This window comes from Rhipicephalus sanguineus, chromosome 7 (genome assembly GCF_013339695.2).
Source record: "Rhipicephalus sanguineus isolate Rsan-2018 chromosome 7, BIME_Rsan_1.4, whole genome shotgun sequence".
Taxonomy (NCBI): Eukaryota; Metazoa; Arthropoda; class Arachnida; order Ixodida; family Ixodidae; genus Rhipicephalus; species Rhipicephalus sanguineus.
The window spans coordinates 133,639,292-133,658,516 of NC_051182.1; the positions used below are offsets into that span (position 1 = coordinate 133,639,292).

Here is a 19,225-nt window from a genome sequence, read left to right on the forward strand (position 1 = left end):
AGGTCCCTGGTTCGATTCCGCGCTTCGGAAGCATTTTTCTGAATTATTTTTCTTTGGGGCTTTTATATATATATGCATGCTTATACATATACGGTGCATGACAGCGGCGACGGCGAACCATTGAAAAGCATAATTGAGGTTACTAGGTATTCGATTCAATTCGGTACGCTTATGGATTCGATTCGATACGCTTACGCGATTCGATTCGATCCCATAATTTACTGTTCGCATCGCACACTCCTCGTTTACAGATTCCAACATAAATAAGCCAGAATGTTTCCCCGTGCCACATTCTTCGCCATTCGTACGCTAGTGTTATGCAAACTCATGAGGCTCATAGCACATGCAAAGACGAAGACGAACAAGGACGTGACACACAGATAGCGTCTGTGTGTGTCACGTCATCGTCTTTACTTGCTCTATAAGCCTCATGATGTCATGCCAGCAAGCCCAGAGCAATACATTATGAAAACTCGTTTCCTCTTTTTTCTGGTACAGCGGTGGCGGAAGCGCATCGGCCTCTGACCACAGTCACTGCAACGGCGGTGTGCTCCCGGGTCTCAACAATGGCGCCAACGGGGCCTCCGTCAACACCAACAACAACAACAACAATAGCAACAACCACCACCACGGCAACAACAGCGCCCACCGACCAACTAGCCTACCCAAGCGCCCCAATGTGCTCGCCAAGCAGAACAACATGGCGGCTGCCGGGTGCACGAGCGGCTCGCCTCGGAACCACGAGTCCGTCGACGAGCGGGTAGAGGCGGCGGCCTACTTGGCCCAATCACCCACCGTCATCACTAGTGACTCCGGTGGACGACCAACGTACATGCCGCTGAGTCGGCAGAACTCTATACAAAGCCAACATGGAGGTGAGTACGAGTGTTCTGTGACGTCACAGGCAGAGTGTGTATGTGACCGAGCAAGTTGTTAATTCATGAAGTGTCCAGGGACAAATACAAAGACATGCCTTCGGATAAGACAGTCCACGAGAGTGTGGTTATGAGTATGAACCTTTCCTAACTATGAGCGACGGCAGTAACGACAGAAAGATGGGTTAGTTGGTAGTGAGTCATCTTAGAAGAAAGTGATAATAGTCTTAGGTTGACGCTTACTTTAGCAAGCTGTAAGGGAGTCCAACACTGCGTCGTGATGGAAGGCTAAGGGGAAGGGGAGTGAAAAAAGAACAGAGCGGAAACAGAAGATTTTTGTGTGATCTGTTTCTTTTGGCTTGAGTCCTTGTCCGCACCACTTACTTCGACGATGAACGATGACCAATGGACAACACACCCCATACGTCGTCGTTCCAGTATCTGCATCAAACGGAATCTTTTATTTCGTCTAATTTCACTGATATAACACGATGCGTGGCGAATCAGGAGTAAATTGTGGCTGGTGTATGAGACCGCATTCCAGGAAGAGGCAGTGCTATAGTGTCCTGGACGCTAGTGTCTTGGCGAGTCCTCACAACTCACTAATATTAAACATCATTTGTGGGGGAAGTGGTTGTAGTGTCTTGGCAAGTCGCCACAGCTCACTAGTGTGAAACATTGTTCCAAAAGCAGGAGGTGCTAGTGTCTTGGCATGTTGCCACAACTAGCAAATATGAAACATCGTTACAGGAGGAAGCGGCGCCTGTGTCTTGGCGAGTCGCCACAACTCCCTAATACAAAACATCATTTTAGCAGGAGGTGTAGCTGTCTTGGCGAGTTGCCACAGCTCACTAATAAGAAACATCATTCCAGGAGAAGGCGGTACAAGTGTGACCTTGATTTGGGCGAGTTGGTACGTGCTTAGCTGGGGAAAAACAGCGCAATAAAGGACGAGGACGCAGAAACACGGTAGACTGGACGAACGCTGACCAGTCTACTGTGTTCCTGCGTCCTCGTCCTTTATTGCGCTGTTTTTCTCCAGCTAAGAAGGTACAAGTGTATTGGCAAGCATGAAGCAGCATTTCAGGAGCAGGCGGTGCTAGTGTCTTGGCGAGTCGCCCAACGGCCTAATACGGAACATCCTTCCAATAGAAGGCGGTGCTAGTGTCTTCGCAAGTTGCCACAACTGACTAGTATGAAACATGGTTCCAGGTAGAGGCGGTGCTAGTATCTTGGCGCGTCGCCACAACTCGGTAACATATAAACCTCATTTGAGGAGGCAGCAGTGCTAGTTCCCTAGCGAGTCGCCACAACTCACTAATATGAAACATGAGTCGAGGAAGTGATTTTGCTAGTATCTTGGCGAGTCGCGCCAACTCACTAACGTCGAACACCATTCCAGGAGGAGGCGGTGCCAGTGTCCTGGCAAGTCGCCACAATTCTACAATATAAACCTCATTTGAGGAGGAAGCAGTGCTAGTGTCCTGGCGAGCCACCACAACTTACTAATATGAAACACGAGTCCCGGAGGTGGCTTTCCTAGTGTCTTGGCGAGTCGCCACAGCTCGCTAACATATGTCTCATTTCTGGAGGAAGCAGTGCTAGTGTCATGGCGAGTAGTCACAGCTCACTAATGCGTGACACTAGTCCAAGAGACGGCTTTGCTGGTGTCCTGGCGAGTCACCAAAACTCACTCATACGAAACATGAGCCCAGGAGGTGGCTTCGCTATTGTCTTCGCGAGGCGTGACAACTGACTAACGTGAAACACCAATTCCAGGAGGAGGCGGTGCCAGTGTCCTGGCGAGTCGCCACAACTCGCTAAGTGGCTCGGGAATCTCCTACGCCGAGACGAGGCACAACTCGCTCCTCGTCAAACCCAGCGGCAAGAAGATCAGCACCGAAGGTGGCGCTGTGCTTCACGTCAAAGTGGACAACGCTGCCGCAGCGGCGGCAACCCTTGTCTACGGCGAACGTGTCGTGCACGTGCCTAAGGTCAGTACTACGCGTACTCACTCTCATATTGATCACAACAGTACGTACCACACTACTGCAAGCCGACCCTAGCATTCGCTAGCTTTGAAAGAGCTCCCCTATTGCAGTCAATGACATCCACCCAATCTTTTGCAGCTGCATTATTTTACAATCAGCTACAACCTAAGAAAAAACGTAAGGTCCGCCCACAGAACCGCAGCGCGCCTGTCCTTCACCTGTGAAATACAGTCGTATTAGCTGGTTTCCACTCGAACTGTAAGTACTTTTGCTTGGTTAACGTAAATACTACGCGTATTAAAGTTAAAGGTTCGTCGTTACTACCTAAAACGTTAAGTTTGAGTGAGCAGCAATGTCAGAATCCCCGACGAAATCTACCAGGACGTTCAGGTTTCCGTCCTAAAACCAGCGACACAAGCGTGTGTCTGTATGGTAAAATCAATTATCTTAAACAGTCGAGAAGCCTGACGTCACAGAAATAATTAAGCGCTCTTGGATGGAGCCATTATGCAAATTCTCTGTGGGAGGGACAGTGATGCCTGGGGGCGAAGCTGACAATTGTTCTTAGGTTGTAACTGGCTGTAGGGTCGCTGCAGTGGCTGAAAAAAAAGATTATTAAATTCTGGACCAGTGTTGGTGATACGTAAGTGTATCGCAGCCGCGAATACTTCACTCGTCTACTCAAATCGCGCAGTTGATCACGAGTGATGAACTGATCGACCACTCTTTTGCTATTGCAGTTGTGCTGGTATTTTGAGCCGAAGTGGTGGAGGTGGTGCTTCGAAAATCGTCAGGACTATGCACTATTTCTGTTTCCACCAGACAGCAAGTGAGTAGTAGTGATATATTTCTCGAATTGTTTTAGTTCTATATACTAGCCCTAGTATAGTGCGACCTCACTGACACGCTACCGTCACCAGGATCTCACTGGACGTCACTGTCTCTGCTTTTCTGCCTCTCAGTTGTTGTTTTTTTTTTCTGTTTACCTGTTCTTCTATTCTAACCAAGCCTCTCAGTTTTTTTTCTTCCTGTTTACCCGTTCTTCTAGTCTAACCAAGCACCAACTCGGCCGACAAGCAGCTCTCGTGAACTCTCAAACTCTTCTAAGAGAACCATACAAAGTAAACGCATGATCCGAGAAAACGTAATATCCGATAACGCACCCGTTTGCTTCATGACCTCATTGTAAATAACTGAGGCCGCCACCTAATGCGATTATTCACCTCGTGCAAGATGGCGAAAAGTGTGCGTTGGTGCGCTATCAATCCTCCCTAACTGATAAAGAACTTCACCAGTTGAATGGTTACCCAAGTCCTGGATATCGCGCAGAATCAAATTTCGCGCGACTAGATGACGGCAGTGCTTCTGTACTTTCAATTTTGGTGCCTAAAGAAAGCGTATCACTGTTTTTTAGGTGATCAATATGTAATTTGGAAGTCAGCGTTTCGTCTCTTTCGTTCACGCGTAACCTTGCGCTGTAAGAGATGAAAAATCCTCGAACACGGGGCATCGCTAGAGCCTCGACAAGTCGTTTTGCCTTCTTCAAGGCAGCTTCCTTGAAGAAGGCAAGAACACTTGTCGAGACCTTCGCTCCAGAGACACCCTCCGTTCAAGGTGTCAAGTCGCCGACACCTTGAATTTTTCATCTTTTCGGGCTTCCATCTTCCGCTCAACTCTTGCGCAGTAAGCACACACAGTTAAAGGTGACGCACCAGCTGGACCAAGCGCTTATATCGCCAGATGCTATCATTCTTATCGCTTCGTTATCAGGCACGCTGTTATCAATCCCTTTGACACGTACCACCGCGCTCTTTACAGGGTGCGCGTGTACTGCAATCGGCTGACGGACGGCCGGTGGTTCGACTACACGGTTCTGGTGTTCATCGCACTGAACTGCATCACGCTGGCCATGGAGCGGCCAAACATTCCCCCACGTAGCCTCGAGCGGGAACTGCTCATAGCTGCAAACTACACCTTCACGGTGGTATTTGCCTTCGAGATGCTCGTCAAGGTGAGCGCTGCGCTCTTTCCTCGACTCACTGACGTCCAGTGCAGACCAGCGGCGCTATGCTGGACATTGTCGTTAAATTCCGTCATATTGTCAAATTCCGTAATGGCGGCATTTTATAAATTATAAGCCAATCAGAGAGGCTGTAGCACCAGCCCTCTGGACGAATCACAGTTGACAAGATAGCGACCCAGTTGACAAGATGGACAAGATGGCGAATTGGACAACATGGCTCAATTCGACAGTGTCGAGAATAGCACCCCAAGCCGAGGGCCCGTCCTTCTCTGCTTTGTTCATTTGTGTTCATTTCTGTTTTGTTTTTTGTTGCCTGAAATGAACATAACGATAACCTCTTCAGTCCTACAGTATATCTCAATTATGTACCGTGCTTTTTAGCATTTTACAAGTAAATTCGGAAGCCATCATTTAATATAATCGTCCTGGATATAAAGTTCGATGCAAGAGAAAACGAATGGAAGTGGTTTAAGCACATAATTGGTGCCAGATTTAGCAAATCTTGACATCCACTTGGTCTACACCATTGTTTGTTACAGGCGACGAACAGGGACCGTAAATTATGATTTTTCGTACTACGCAAGTAGACACAAAACCCTAGGATGCAGCTTCAGCACGCGGGCCTATGGCGTCATTTCGCAACCTCACCTCTGTGTTTCGGCCAATGAAAATTATTTTTACTACAAACAATTTGGGGATTCGGTTACCTTCTCCATATACGTGAAGGTCCTGTCTTTAGCTTCTGTGATATGTAACGAAAAAATGGGTTTCTGCGCTCGCTTAACGTCCCATTTAGTATGATAACTGAGTCGAAGCGCATTTATGTTCATGGCTGCAGGTCTTTGGGATATGAGGAGGATAATGCAAGACCAACAAGTAACAAATGTACCCAGATATGAGTGCATGGTGTGGTTCGTAACAACTGTAAACTGGGTGCCTCTCTGTTGTGAAGGCACATATACAGCGTTGTTTTTGCGGTGTTAAACGGCCCGTGACTTGATGTTGAGAACTGCAAGTCAGGTGATTGCCGAGGGCATCTGGTGTGGCGACAAGGTGTATTCTACAGTCAGTCCTACAACATCAGATATACGTGCATGATGGAGCTCGTCACAACTGTAATCAGGGGACCTCTCTCTTACAACGGCACGTAATGCGTTGCTTTTGGTGTTTCAACGGCCCGTGATTTTATTTCGGAATCGCTAATCAGGTGATGGTCAAGGGCCTCTAGTAAGGTGAGACGGCGTACTCCACAGTTAGCCCTGCAACAGCAGACTAAGTGCTTGATGGGATTCGTTAAAAGTATAATCTGGGGAACTCACTGCTATAATTGCATATAACGCGTTGCTGTTGCGATGTTAAACGGCCCGTGACTTGATTTTTAAAACTGCTAACCAGGTGATTGCCAAGGGCCTCTGGTACGGGGACAAGGCGTACTTCAAGAGCGGCTGGAACAAGATGGACGGAGTGCTGGTCACCATCTCCCTCGTCGACTTCCTCCTCACCTTCGTTGCCGACGGAAGCCCCCGCATATTTGGCATCCTTCGCGTCTTCAGGCTGCTCCGCTCACTCAGACCCCTCAGGTGAACATTCGCGACCACTCATTTCCTTTTTGAGCTTGCATAGAGTATATAGCTGCGGGCACTGAACGGCAGTAGCAGCCGCGTACGTTTTGCTGGTGCTTAAATAAGTTCCGAATCACTTTCCAATGTAATCATCAAATTGCCTCACGAATTGATTACCGCAAACATTTCTCGAAGCCATCAAGAACGACGGGAGTTACGGGGATTTACCACACGCTTTAAGCGCTTTCTCTCTGCTGTCGTCCCGACGAGCGCGCAGGAAGCTACACAGGTAGGGATGGCTAGGGTGAAACAAGTAACGTCAGCGCGCGCCGTGACCTTGAGCGCGCGTGCTGAAACGTGATCGCTCCCTCCCGCTCTGATTCGTGTGCACGAGTGTGGAACACTGTGTAATGATGGCCGACTATAAAGCGCAGCGCCGGCACGTGGCGGCATCTCGTGGCAAGAGGCGTATCTGATCCAAACGCCCCTTTTTATTTATGTCGGTTATTGGCCAATAGCAGTCTACCTGTTGTTCGACGTCAAACAGCAGACCCTCCGAAGACGCTGAGGACAGGCCTCTGTATGAAGATAACGCGCTCGAGAAAATGATAACCGCGCGCTGCTTCTAAACTATCCTTTCCACGCACGACTACAAGATTTGGCTGAGCTGTACAAAGCAGTGTCTGCTTTCCGCAGGATGTTTTCTCATCAAGCGCGAGGGGTGGTTCATGACCCCCTCAAAAAAGCATAACAGGGAATTTCATCGGGCTACAGTCGGTACAAACGCCAGGTGGTGTGCGCTGAAAAAATTTCAAAGGGACACGAGAACGCAGGAACACAAACCATAGGCACATCACTCAACTGAACATCACTGCGATCATAGTGATCATTTTCAATATTGCCACGCGCGTTTATAAACTTTATTTTGATGTGTCCGGGCTGCGGCCATAAAAACAGTTAGCAACGCTCGGCGCAGACCGCGCCGCAATGCTTGAGAAGCTTCGCGATTATTTGAGATCGTTTTGTTAAGGTTACGGGCAAGACGCGAATAGTGAATTTTATTCTAGAGCTTACGCGAGCACCAGCGACAACGCTGGAAGGTTCGATGATTGCTTTATAAGAGACGCCTTCCTCCGCCGATGATCAGATTACCGACGGCCGACGGTCTGTTCGCCGCTCTCAGTGTAAAGCGTGTATTGCTCAGGGGCGTAGCCAAGGGGGGGGGGGGGTTCACACCCCCCCCCCGAAATTTTTCAGTTTTGCTTTGTATATATACACGCACACATACAAACGCACGCACGAACATACATAAAGTATGGTTGAACCCCCCCCCGAAAAAAATTTCTGGCTACGCCCCTGGTATTGCTTGTACATTGACTTTTTGTTTCCCGGGCACAAGTTCGCCCAAATAAAGTTTCGTCTTAAACACGCCGACTGCTGCCTTCTTCACGGTCACAACCACGTGACAATATCTACAACGTGCTTTAGATCACAGTAATCACTGTCTTCAGAGATCACAGCGCTGTTGGTGTGTCTACGGCATCCTGTGTCTACGCCCTGTGTTGGTAGCACTATAGCCCAAGCCCTCTTGACTCATGGTCGCTATGGAGAACACCTGTGACTGCCACTTACCGGTGCTACTGATGTTCGCACTATTTCAGGGTTATCAACCGTGCACCTGGACTCAAGCTGGTGGTCCAGACCCTCATGTCCTCCCTGAGGCCTATCGGAAACATTGTCCTAATCTGCTGCACTTTCTTCATCATCTTTGGAATCCTTGGAGTCCAGGTGCGTAACAAAACTTCCAAGTTTCCCGGTAGGGGGCTGCGCGCAGCTTTACAAACGACGTCAATTGCTGAGCGAAGGTTGGCGGATACTTGTGAAAGTCACTGTGATGTACACAAGATGTACCACATATCAAATGAAAGTAACAGACACAAAGAGGAGAATAGTGTCCGTGCTGTTCCATCTCTTCTTTTTTCTAGTGTGCGCCTTGCTTGCACCACAGTAACATCCCCAATTTGACATATTTGTGTTAGCTTGACTCTGGTTGACTCGTTAGTGCAATTAAATGCAACCGAATAGTGTCCATATAAAACTGCAAGGTAAATTTAGATTTGTGAAATAAAATATTGGTCCCTGCCTAAAATTAGCTTACACAGCTACAATGGAAACTCATGAAGGTTTTTGGTAACGAAAGCTTAACGACTGAAGAGAAGCGTTCGCAAAAAAAAATGAATGCATATATTCTCGAATGCTTGTGTGAAGAGCAAATCCATTCGGCCCGCAAGTTTTTGAAGCGCAACCGAATTGAAGAAAGAACAATCCAAGATAGGCAAAAAAACAGCAATTCTGATTGATTATGACAGCATTTGGCTCTGTGGAAACGAGTAGGCAGAGAGTAATTGCTTTTTTGGTGTGCCTATTCGCGGAAGCCTGCAGACTTTCGTTAATTTCTTCGACTGACCATTAACGCATACCAACTCTAATATGCCGACATATACGAGTATATCCTCATTGTGCCACGTGATGTTGCATAGAGCTCGTGTTCCGGAACTTTTCTACTTCAATTTACTATTATTCGTTGTTTATTATTCGTCATGCTCAGCGGCCGACCCCTGCAGTAGCAGCGACACAACCGCAAGCCACCTAGCGCTAGATATGCAGTGAACAGAATCGGAAATGAAATCAATTTTTAGAAGTACAGACTCGATGTGCATTCGTGTGAGACAGAATCTGGAAGTCCGTGCAGTACCGCAATATAGTCGTGTCATGCAGCGAAGCATGTTTTTGCAGTGCCGCAATACAGTAGTGTTGCGCAGTGAGGCAACGACATTGTACTGTGGTGAAGCGTTTTTGTGCAGTTCGGCAATGCAGCCGTGTTATGCTGCGAAGCACTTTTGTACAGTGCCGCAATACAGTGATGCTGTGAAGTGAAGCAAAGACAATGTATTGCGGTGAAGCCTTCTTGTGCAGTTCCGCTATACAGTCATGCAATGTGGTGAACCACACACACAATGTACTGCGGTGAAGCATCTTATTTCACAGCATGCAATATAGTTTTGTTCTGCGGTGAAGCGTACATATTGTGTTGTGGTGAGGAATTACTGTGGAGTGCCACAATACGGTCTGCCAGTTTACTTGAAAACCTTTCGATGTTCGTGGTGTGGCTGGAAATAGTGCGCGTGTATAATGAAACCACATTAAATAGAGCCCCTGATGTCAAATGGACATATATGCACTCCTGCAGCCATCTGAAGATACGCACTCATACGTGTTTTCCTGTTGCTTCCTCCGTTGCAGCTGTTCAAGGGCTCTTTTTACTTCTGCGAAGGGCCGGATGTGAAAGGCGTGCGCACGAAGCAAGACTGCCTGGAGAGAGGCATGGTGTGGACAAACAGAAAATACAACTTTGACCATCTGGGCCAGGTTTGTGCGAGAGTCGGCATGGCTCGATCCGTACGTTTACGTTTGCAACCACCACGCAGGTAACCTTCGCCAAAGTTATGTTTTCTACCTGTCCTTCTCGTCAGTATCATTCAATCACTTCATTCGCTTCTTCTTCAGTATCCACGAAGGAGAGACCTTTATTTCGGATCAAAAACATTCTCTCTCTCTCTCTCGCTCTCTTGAGCATGTTTTTGAGGATGCAGTATCTCGGAGTTGTCAAAGTAACACGTGCACGAAACAATGCATAGGTGTCGTTTGAGTCAGGTTCGTTGAAGGAATTGCTGAATGCGGTGACTGATCCGGATTGTTATCCTGACAACTTTTAATTCTTTGCACTTAGACGTGCTTTGATTGCTTTCCGAACAAACATTTCATAACAGGCTTTGTGGCCAATTGTATACGCAATGGACAGTTGCACGAGCTTTAACCGATAATACACTCTATGAAAAAAAAGAGACATTGACATTTTTTGGAGAGTTCTGGCTTGCCACGTATAAGACTCTCTTTAAAGAGGCATGTCAGCTCTCTTTGGGGGTCACTATACTCTCTTTTGAGAGTCGTGTGACCTACAAGAGAGTTAACGCGCCTCTTTAGAGAGAGTCATATACGTGGCAAGTCAGAACGCTCCAAAGAGAGTCAAATGACTCTTTTTTTTTTCTTAGAGTTTACTTTTCTACATCTTCATTCATTTCGTCCTTTAATCCCTTTCCCCCGGAGCAGAGTAGCAAATCAGACATACGTCTGGCTGACCTCCCTGCTGTTCTTTCCGTGCTTCCTCCTCCTCCTTCGTAACAGGCCTAGCTTTTGTCTTTCTGTATCGTTCAGTAAGTGACTTAACCTTTTCTCATGTGACCTCTTTTTTATAATACTAAAGATGAGTGCAACTGCAGCGTATCAGTCCTTTTACCACAAATGCTAGTATGAAAAAGCAACGCTCCCTGCGACGACCAATGCACGCAGCTCCTCTACGTACGTACATAGCACGTACAAACAGTCTATCCGGCACATCAGTAAGCGAAGTTAAAACACGACGCTATGCTTAATTTGTCTTTAGCGGGTATTGTATGAACTTGACTATTGGAATTTCCTGTCCCGTTTGAGGTTTTATCATCACCAATAAAAGACAGCAATCCTAGCGTTGACAGACAAACGGTCTGTGAGATGGCGCATCACGTCATAGTTTGAATAAACGAATTCGGCTTGCCTCTGCAAAAAGTACAAGCGTAGAAGGCGACACAACGTTTCGTGGGGCGTCTCAACGTTGTACTGCGCTCTTTTCTCTGTTGCAGGCACTGATGGCTCTGTTTGTCCTGTCCTCGAAAGACGGCTGGGTGAACATCATGTACTCAGGATTGGACGCCGTCGGAGAAGGCATACAGGTCAGTGTGTGCGACATACTTATGTGCTGAGTAGGACATGTTGCTTCGTACCAAAATTACTACACGTATCAAGCTACGACACTGCGGTCGTTCAGCTGCGTCATGGAAATGATGGTTAGAGCACGCATTTATCCTAACTTTGTGGATGTGGTTCTTAATGCAGCGCAGCATTTCATGGAAGCAAACTGGGTTTCTCAGAAGCAGCTTTTGGGTTAGCTTAGAAAACAACACTTTCAGAGCTCTAACTTGAAAAGCATGCTGGGTAAACTTAAGTATAACAAAAACTAACAGATAAAATATCATCAATGCGAAATATAAAGTACAAGATGGATTAATCTTGAAGGAGGACTTCAGTAGCAAGCTGTTACACACTTAAAGGAGGAGTGAGAGGCCCTGGAAACATATCATCACCGGCCGAACTGTGACCTAATGATGGCTAACCGTTGGCTGCTGCTGGATAGTGTCGCCGGTGCATCATGACATGAGCAGCTAGTGCTTCACACGCCCGACAGTTCCCCTCGGGCAAATATTGCGCGTAAGGTAAATGTCATGTATCACTCGTGTTATGCGTCGTATAGCAATCGCGACGAGTTCCGTTTCTTCGCAGCCCGTCGAGAACTACAACGAGTGGCGGCTGCTGTACTTCATCTCGTTCCTTCTCCTGGTGGCCTTCTTCGTGCTGAACATGTTTGTGGGCGTCGTGGTGGAGAACTTCCACCGATGCCGCGAGGAGCAAGAGCGGGAGGAGCGGGCCCTGCGCGCCGCAAAGAGGGCTCGCAAGCTGGAGAAGAAGCGGCGCCGCATGCGCGAGACGCCCTACTACGCGGGCTACTCACGCCCGCGCCTATTCACCCACAATATCGTCACCAGCAAGTACTTTGACCTCGCCATCGCCGCCGTCATCGGACTCAACGTGGTCACCATGGCCATGGAGTTCTACCGCATGCCCCTGGTGAGCGCGGCGCGCACTATATCCCCCCCTCTCTACACCTATTCCTTCTTCGAACTAACACTGTCACCCCAAGTACCACAGGGTACCCACCGCTTTTTCCTCATGGGGAGAGAGGTATATCCCGGCATGGCACTCGGTGTTGTGGGTACTAATAGGCGCGCACAAGGTTATCCACTAGGGAAGGGCCCAAGTTTTACTGCAGCTACCCCCCCCCTTTCGGTTTTGCCGAGTCTTACAAAAAACAAGCTTCACAATGGACTGGATGCATAATTGAAAACGAATCAATGGCGTGCTTCTCCACAACGACCTGCCTTGGTCCCCTTCCTTCTAGGGGTAAATATGGGAAGTAAACAGTTCTTGGAATGCACTATCAAAGGTCCTTGGTCGTCATTACCACCGAAAACCTGTTTGGCCATCAGGGACGTAGCCAAGGGGGGGGGGGGGGGGGTTCAACCCCCCCCCCCCCCCGAAATTTTTCAGTTTTGCTTGCGTATATAGGCACGCACACATACAAACGCACGCACGAACATACATAAAGTATGGTTGAACCCCCCGCGAAAAAAATTTCTGGCTACGCCCCTGTTGGCCATAACCTTGAACTTTAGACAACGACGGGACAGGTCCTTTTGGCGCACCCCTTAGATGATTTGGGAGGTATAATTTGGGAGACTTGGCGCACGCCTATGCTACGGAGCACGACAGGCCGCGTTCGGTATTCTTTGTATTGCTACCTGTTTCTCATCATTACATTTATCGTTTGCCTCTAGCATCGGCATTTTTACCCCACTCAATCATTTACCAAGCGCAAAAGAGCATCCAATATAAGCGGCCATATAGTTACTCGGTAATCACTGCGAGTGACGCTGCATACGCTCATTCAGGTGCCTTTTGTTCTTCCCAACCAACGCAGGAATTGGAGTATGCCTTGAAGATCTTCAACTATTTTTTCACCGCCGTTTTCCTGCTGGAACTTTCTATGAAAGTGGTTGCACTGGGCATCCCTCGATACCTCACTGATAAGTGAGTGGACTTTCCCTTCTGTCCCACCGGCTCGTCTTGTGGTTTCTGAGTGGCGTTCACTGATTTAATGTACTTTTACCACCTTTCGGGCCATTTTTTCGAGTCTTTTCACGAACGCTCATTCGGGTTGATGATGGTAATCCCAGAACGTACGCATGCTGCGTGTCCAACATGTGGGACATGTTGGACACAGCATGCGCATGCGCCCAGGATCTTCTTACATGTTGAGTATAGCGTGTGTCTGTCCAAGTAAACTTGGTGTACAGCACCCATTCTGTCATGTCTTTATGTGCATTTCTTCCTAAAATTTATCGCCGGATCACTTTCACGACGAAAAATAAGAATCACGAACTAGTCCCGCAACGAGTAATGTTAAACATGTGGGATCTCACATAATTTTGCCGACAGATATCACGATAACTTAAACTGCACAAAAGGAGAGGCACATCTACATAAATAGGGTTGTGTGAATTATTGTGCTGTCTAGCAGGAAGTTTCATTTGTGCTTGCTTCCTGTTTCCTGTCGGCGTCGTTTTCTTTTTAAATGTTCAGCATTCTAAACATAGCTTTCTTGCCAGTTGTCGCGCCTGCAATTTTATCGCCACTTAACACTGAATGAGGAGGTCCCCGGCAGTTCTTGGACTTTGGGACCTGACAGGTTAGGTAATACTTTACTACCTCAGTAATCAGTAAATTAACAAACTGAATGTCGTCGCTATGGCTTGTTATACAAACTCAGCCAATCATCAACGCGCATATACGTTGTCCTTGTGGCCCAGATGGAACCAACTGGACATCTTGATCGTCATCCTGTCCATCATGGGGATTGTCCTGGAGGAGATGAAGTCAGACCTGATTCCCATCAACCCGACCATAATACGTGTCATGCGTGTGCTGCGCATTGCCCGAGGCAAGTTCACTTTGTACTGCTCGCAGTTTTCGGGTGAAGTAGCGCTGTCTAACCTTCACTAAAACAGCCAAACTGCATCATCATCATCAAAACTTTATTGCGCTTCGTTTACAGTTACGTTCTTATCAGCCTGCTCAAGTGTATTTATACGAGGCTATGTAAGCAGCTATTACATAAGTAACATGCACTACCATATTTCCTTTTAAACTTGAACCATATTCAAGTTCAACGCAAGCTCGAGATGCAGTAACTTCCGTGTTGAGAAAACTCACCCTCGCGTAATTCACTGTATGGTGTAGAAAGCACAAGGCAAAACAGCCAGAACTAGGAGATGAAAAAACAGTGCTGGCAAGTCGTCTCCCATCATCTGCAAGTTTGTCCCATATTCTCCGCGCGGTACACTGAATTACGCCAGGCTAGCAAATTAGTCTAACCTCGAACTCCCCTGCAATCGGCGTAAGTCAAATTAACTTCTAACATAATTATAACTATACAAGTTAGGTTTAAGGATATCGCAAACTTCCCAGAGTCGGGACTTGTGACATAGAAAACGTAGCAGATTAGCAAAAACCGAATAGCAGCGGCAGCTACGTTGCTGCCGTGTCTTCTCTCCATATCGTGATCGTGATCAACAGCGGGCAAAAAATGAAAGCATTGGAAAACAATGTTAACCTGAGAAGTGGGCTTGTTCTCCCCACTGTTGGCCTCACCAATTAAGTCTCCGTAATTGGTGCGTCATTATTTTTTTCTTCGATATTACGCTACGATGTGGCCAGGACCACATGTACCACGACTCATTAATTTACTGAAAAGGAAGTAAGTCGATAAAGCAGAGTAGGATATGTTTAAGTGTATAGTAGTAGTGGTAGACCAGACAAGTAACGAATGGCAGAGACAAGATTTGTCAGAGCTCCAGAGGCCCTCACCAACCACTGCTATGTCACAACACAGTCAAGAAAGCATGCCCTACCACTAATTAATTTCTCGAAAAGGAAATTAGACGCTGGAGCACGTTAATTCAAGTGTAGACTAGTAGTAACCAGACGTATAAAAGATGGCAGCGACAAGGTTTGTCAGAGCCCGAGAGGCCCTCACCAAGCTATGCCATGTTACAGGGTGGTCAAGACATGTCCCATCACTCATTGATTTACTGAAAAGGTTTCAGACTGAAGCAGAATGGTATATGTGAAAGTGTAGACAGAGGAGATCAGACAAGTAACAAATGGCAGAGACAAGATTTCTCGAAGCTCTGCGGAGGCCCTTTCACAAAACCCACTGCCCCTTGTCTCACGCAGTGCTGAAACTACTGAAGATGGCCAAGGGAATCCGTGCTTTGCTGGATACCGTGATGCAAGCGCTTCCGCAGGTCGGAAACCTCGGCCTTCTCTTCTTCCTCCTATTCTTCATCTTCGCTGCACTTGGCGTCGAGCTCTTTGGCAGGCTCGGTCAGTACACGCAGTTTTTTTTACTCTAATCGAAAACACTTAAGATGCTGCCATAGAGTCCATTTGTATCTGACCCCATCTGCGCTTGACCTAACCTTTTCAGAGTGCGACGAAAGCCACCCATGCCAGGGCCTCGGAGAGCATGCCCATTTCCACAACTTTGGAATGGCCTTCCTCACCTTGTTCAGAGTCGCTACAGGAGACAACTGGAACGGCATCATGAAGGTGTGTGTCCGTGCGTGTGTGTGTGGTCGCCCTTCAACACCTCACATAAGTATAACGAAACTTCCTAATGTTTAGCTCAGTGCGGATATGTCGAACGAGCGACAAGGCGCCTTCGACAAAGATAGGTCCTCCTATCAAAACGTCGACCAGCCTGTCTGAGGCACTCTCTCCTGCTCGTTCGACATATCCGCACTTTGTATTTCCATCTGTCGACTCTCACCTTGACTAATATTTAGCTCAGAAACTTTAGAAGGAGCTAGAAAAGAAGTATGTGTCCTCTCTTATCTCTGTCTGTAAAGCTTCGACGCTAAACGCTAAAAATTTGCAGCCCCAACAAGGCAAGCAAGCCCATGAGAAAAAAATCAGAGCCAGCGAGGCCAGCGGCTGCGGCTGCACATTCTGCGGCAGCGGTTTCACGTCGTTTTCACGCCCATTCAAGCTTCAGTGCGCGTAGATGCTCCTTCGATTCCCGCTGTTCTTCCCCCCGAGCGAGCGACACGCGTCCGTCCCAGAGCGAGTCCAAAGGGCAGCTGCCCATAACAGCGTTAGCACGATCTCTACGTCACGAGACAAAGGGGCACAGCGATTGCTAGGAAAGGCTTCCGCCGAGTATCGTGACACATGTGAAAACGGCATTGGCGGTGACGAGGCGACGCCGAAAGCTTTTGTTCTACGGGTTTTCAAGCGCGTAGCACTTTACGGGCCCGGCTTGTCGTCCATCCGTATATCTCATGTGGCGTGATCACGCTCAAAATAAAGCAGTCAATACAGGCCTAAAACGAGGCTAGCAATGCTTAAAAGCGGATTAGAATAAATGAACAAGGTCTAAATATAATTAACAGAGATAAATAAGACGTAATCGCAATAATTAACTTAAATTTGCTAAAAACGCTTCGAAAACATGCGGCTGACACCCGCGCCTCGCCAAGCACGCGAATGCTCCTCCCACCGGCGCTTCGCCGGCGCCTTAGTTGCTTCATCTGGAGGGGAAACAATCTGACGGAACTCGCTGCAGATGACACGTATCTCAACCGCCGTAACAAGCAGGAAGTCGATAAAGCGCATCAAAAAGTAGCCCGCATGTCGCACACCGAGTTTGCGAATCTCCCTAAAAATATTCTACTCGTGCCGGGGAAACCCTGCATGCTTGCCTCAAACACTGACGTCATCGACGGTTTGGTAAACTGAGCAGTGAGAACTCTACGAAAGGGAATCGCTGGGTTCCCGTGCTACGCACTTCCTCAGGTCTCACAGTAGTTGAGCTGCATTTCGTTTTTTTTTTTTTATTTCAACGATTGGTCGGCGACTTAGGAGACTCAATCATAACAGTGTGTCCCTTTCAAAGCCCAAGCAGTGGCACGAACTATAACCCGCGAATCTCTCTTTCTCCTAATGTGCAGGATACGTTACGCGATGAGTGTGACTCGAGGAGTGACTGCGTCCGCAACTGCTGCGTGTCGGCGGTGATTGCGCCACTGTACTTTGTGGTGTTTGTGTTGATGGCACAGTTTGTGCTGGTCAACGTAGTGGTGGCGGTGCTCATGAAGCACCTGGAAGAGTCGCACAAGCAGGCCGACGACGAGCTGGACATGGAAGCTGAACTCCAGGAGGAGATGGAACAGGAGGAGAGGCAACTCCTTGAGGCCAAGGCAAGTGACTATAGTCATTCCAGTTACTGAATATCACACGTATATGGTCGGATACAACCTAAGAAAAAAAACGTCATCTCCGCCCACAGCCATCGCTGTCCCTCCCACAGAGAGAACTTGAATGAATGCTCCATCCAATAGCGCTTACTCATTTTCGTGACGTCAAGCACTTCTCGAGTGTTTCAGATAGTTGACTTTCCCATACAGAGACACGTCTGTGTCGTTGGGTTTATGTCGGACACTTGAACGCCCTAGTGAAATTTCATCGGGGATTCTGACATCGTTTCTCAGACAAACGTAATGTTTTAGGACTTTAGGTGGCAACGTCGAGCCTTAAACTCTTAATATGCGTAGCATTTACATTAGCCGAGAAAAAGCACGTAAAGTTCGGAGCGGAAACTGGCTAACACGATTGTCTTTCACAGAGCAGGCGTGCGGCGGGTTCTGTGGGCAGAACTTCCATTATTTCTTAGGTTGTAACCGACTACAGACTTTTACAACCTAAAAAAATAAAGCGACATCCACTGACATCAAAGTCCCACCCAGAGAGAATTCGCATGGACGTTCCATCCAGGGGTGGTGCCATCAAGCCTGTTGTCGGTTTCCTTTGTATGCAAGGACACTCCACGCAAAGGGTCGGACACAGCAAACGTTTAGAATATATTTTAATTCACTTCCAAAGTGTACCTAAATGCCCATTCTCCCGATCGAGACCCATCGCTAGCGCGCCAACACTGACGTAGCTCTGTAGGATGGGCAACGAAAGTTGTAGTGACGTCACACCAGATCTGCTGTAGTGACGCGAGTGACCTCCGGACCTCCGCCACTTCCGCAATGTACGTACGGCTGTTGTGAACTAGAATATATTCTAGTTCACTACAGAACCGGCAAAGCATCGGTTGCTACATCACTCGCCGACTTTCGATCGCTTCCTGGCTAAGTGCGTCACAGCCTTGTGTGGTCATGTGACCAAGCCCCCTACACTTCTACGTCACTGCCCAACCTCGGTGCCCAGAAACCGAAACCGAAAGATGTCCACATCAAAAGAAATTAATTATCGAGAATACATGAATCTTGGTGATTGCATCATGCTTCCTGGAGCTACAGGAAACGCTTAGAGCAAAGAACGCGCAAGCCACAAATTTGGTGGCACCACCGACAAACCTTTAGTTTTTAATAAGCGTGGCATTTACATTAGCACAGAAGAAGTACGGTTCGAATGAAAAGCAGCTTGCGCGACAACGACACTCTTACATACGTGAGTGACAAGCGCGCCGTGGTTTTGCAGGCGGAGCTTGTATCTATTCTTAGGTTGTAAGTGACTTTACTAGTCGCTGGGCAAGTTGGAGTGAAGTTAGCCTAGAGAGAAATCCACTGCTTTTCCCTGTCCTGATCTCATTTCACTTTGTTTCACGCCCTGTTACGCTGGAAGAGATGCACTTTGCTAGCCTGGCCTTACTTATCTGGCTTCGCATCCTATTAGGTAGTAGGCAGTAGTGACACCCTTTTTCCTGTCCCATGCAGTCTTTACTTCACATCCAATCACACAGCAACGTCACACTTTCTTGTCCTGGTCTTACTCAATGTTGTTTCACATACCATGCTTTCTTGTCCTCTTATTTCACATTGCTTCACGTCTTGTTACACCACAATGCATGTTATTTCCTATCCTGGCCTTTATCTTTGGATAAAGTTTGGTCCTAGTTTGGATAACTTTGGGAGTGTCACGTGTGAAAGCATGCTA

General features: G+C 47.7%; 1 protein-coding gene across 2 annotated transcripts in view; it reads left to right on the forward strand.

Annotated features, from left to right (window-relative positions):
- Positions 1 to 19,225, forward strand: part of LOC119399977 (voltage-dependent T-type calcium channel subunit alpha-1G) — a 78,308-nt gene that overhangs the window by 49,092 nt on the left and 9,991 nt on the right. For both annotated transcript variants that reach the window (XM_037666879.2, XM_037666880.2), the window contains exons 19-32: positions 499 to 875; positions 2,655 to 2,869; positions 3,607 to 3,695; positions 4,685 to 4,877; positions 6,285 to 6,469; positions 8,113 to 8,239; positions 9,755 to 9,880; positions 11,191 to 11,280; positions 11,888 to 12,232; positions 13,143 to 13,252; positions 14,032 to 14,162; positions 15,458 to 15,607; positions 15,711 to 15,832; positions 17,233 to 17,481. In XM_037666879.2, the coding sequence (XP_037522807.2) occupies positions 499 to 875; positions 2,655 to 2,869; positions 3,607 to 3,695; positions 4,685 to 4,877; positions 6,285 to 6,469; positions 8,113 to 8,239; positions 9,755 to 9,880; positions 11,191 to 11,280; positions 11,888 to 12,232; positions 13,143 to 13,252; positions 14,032 to 14,162; positions 15,458 to 15,607; positions 15,711 to 15,832; positions 17,233 to 17,481 (2,509 nt within the window). The remainder of the gene's footprint in view (positions 1 to 498; positions 876 to 2,654; positions 2,870 to 3,606; positions 3,696 to 4,684; positions 4,878 to 6,284; positions 6,470 to 8,112; positions 8,240 to 9,754; positions 9,881 to 11,190; positions 11,281 to 11,887; positions 12,233 to 13,142; positions 13,253 to 14,031; positions 14,163 to 15,457; positions 15,608 to 15,710; positions 15,833 to 17,232; positions 17,482 to 19,225) is intronic.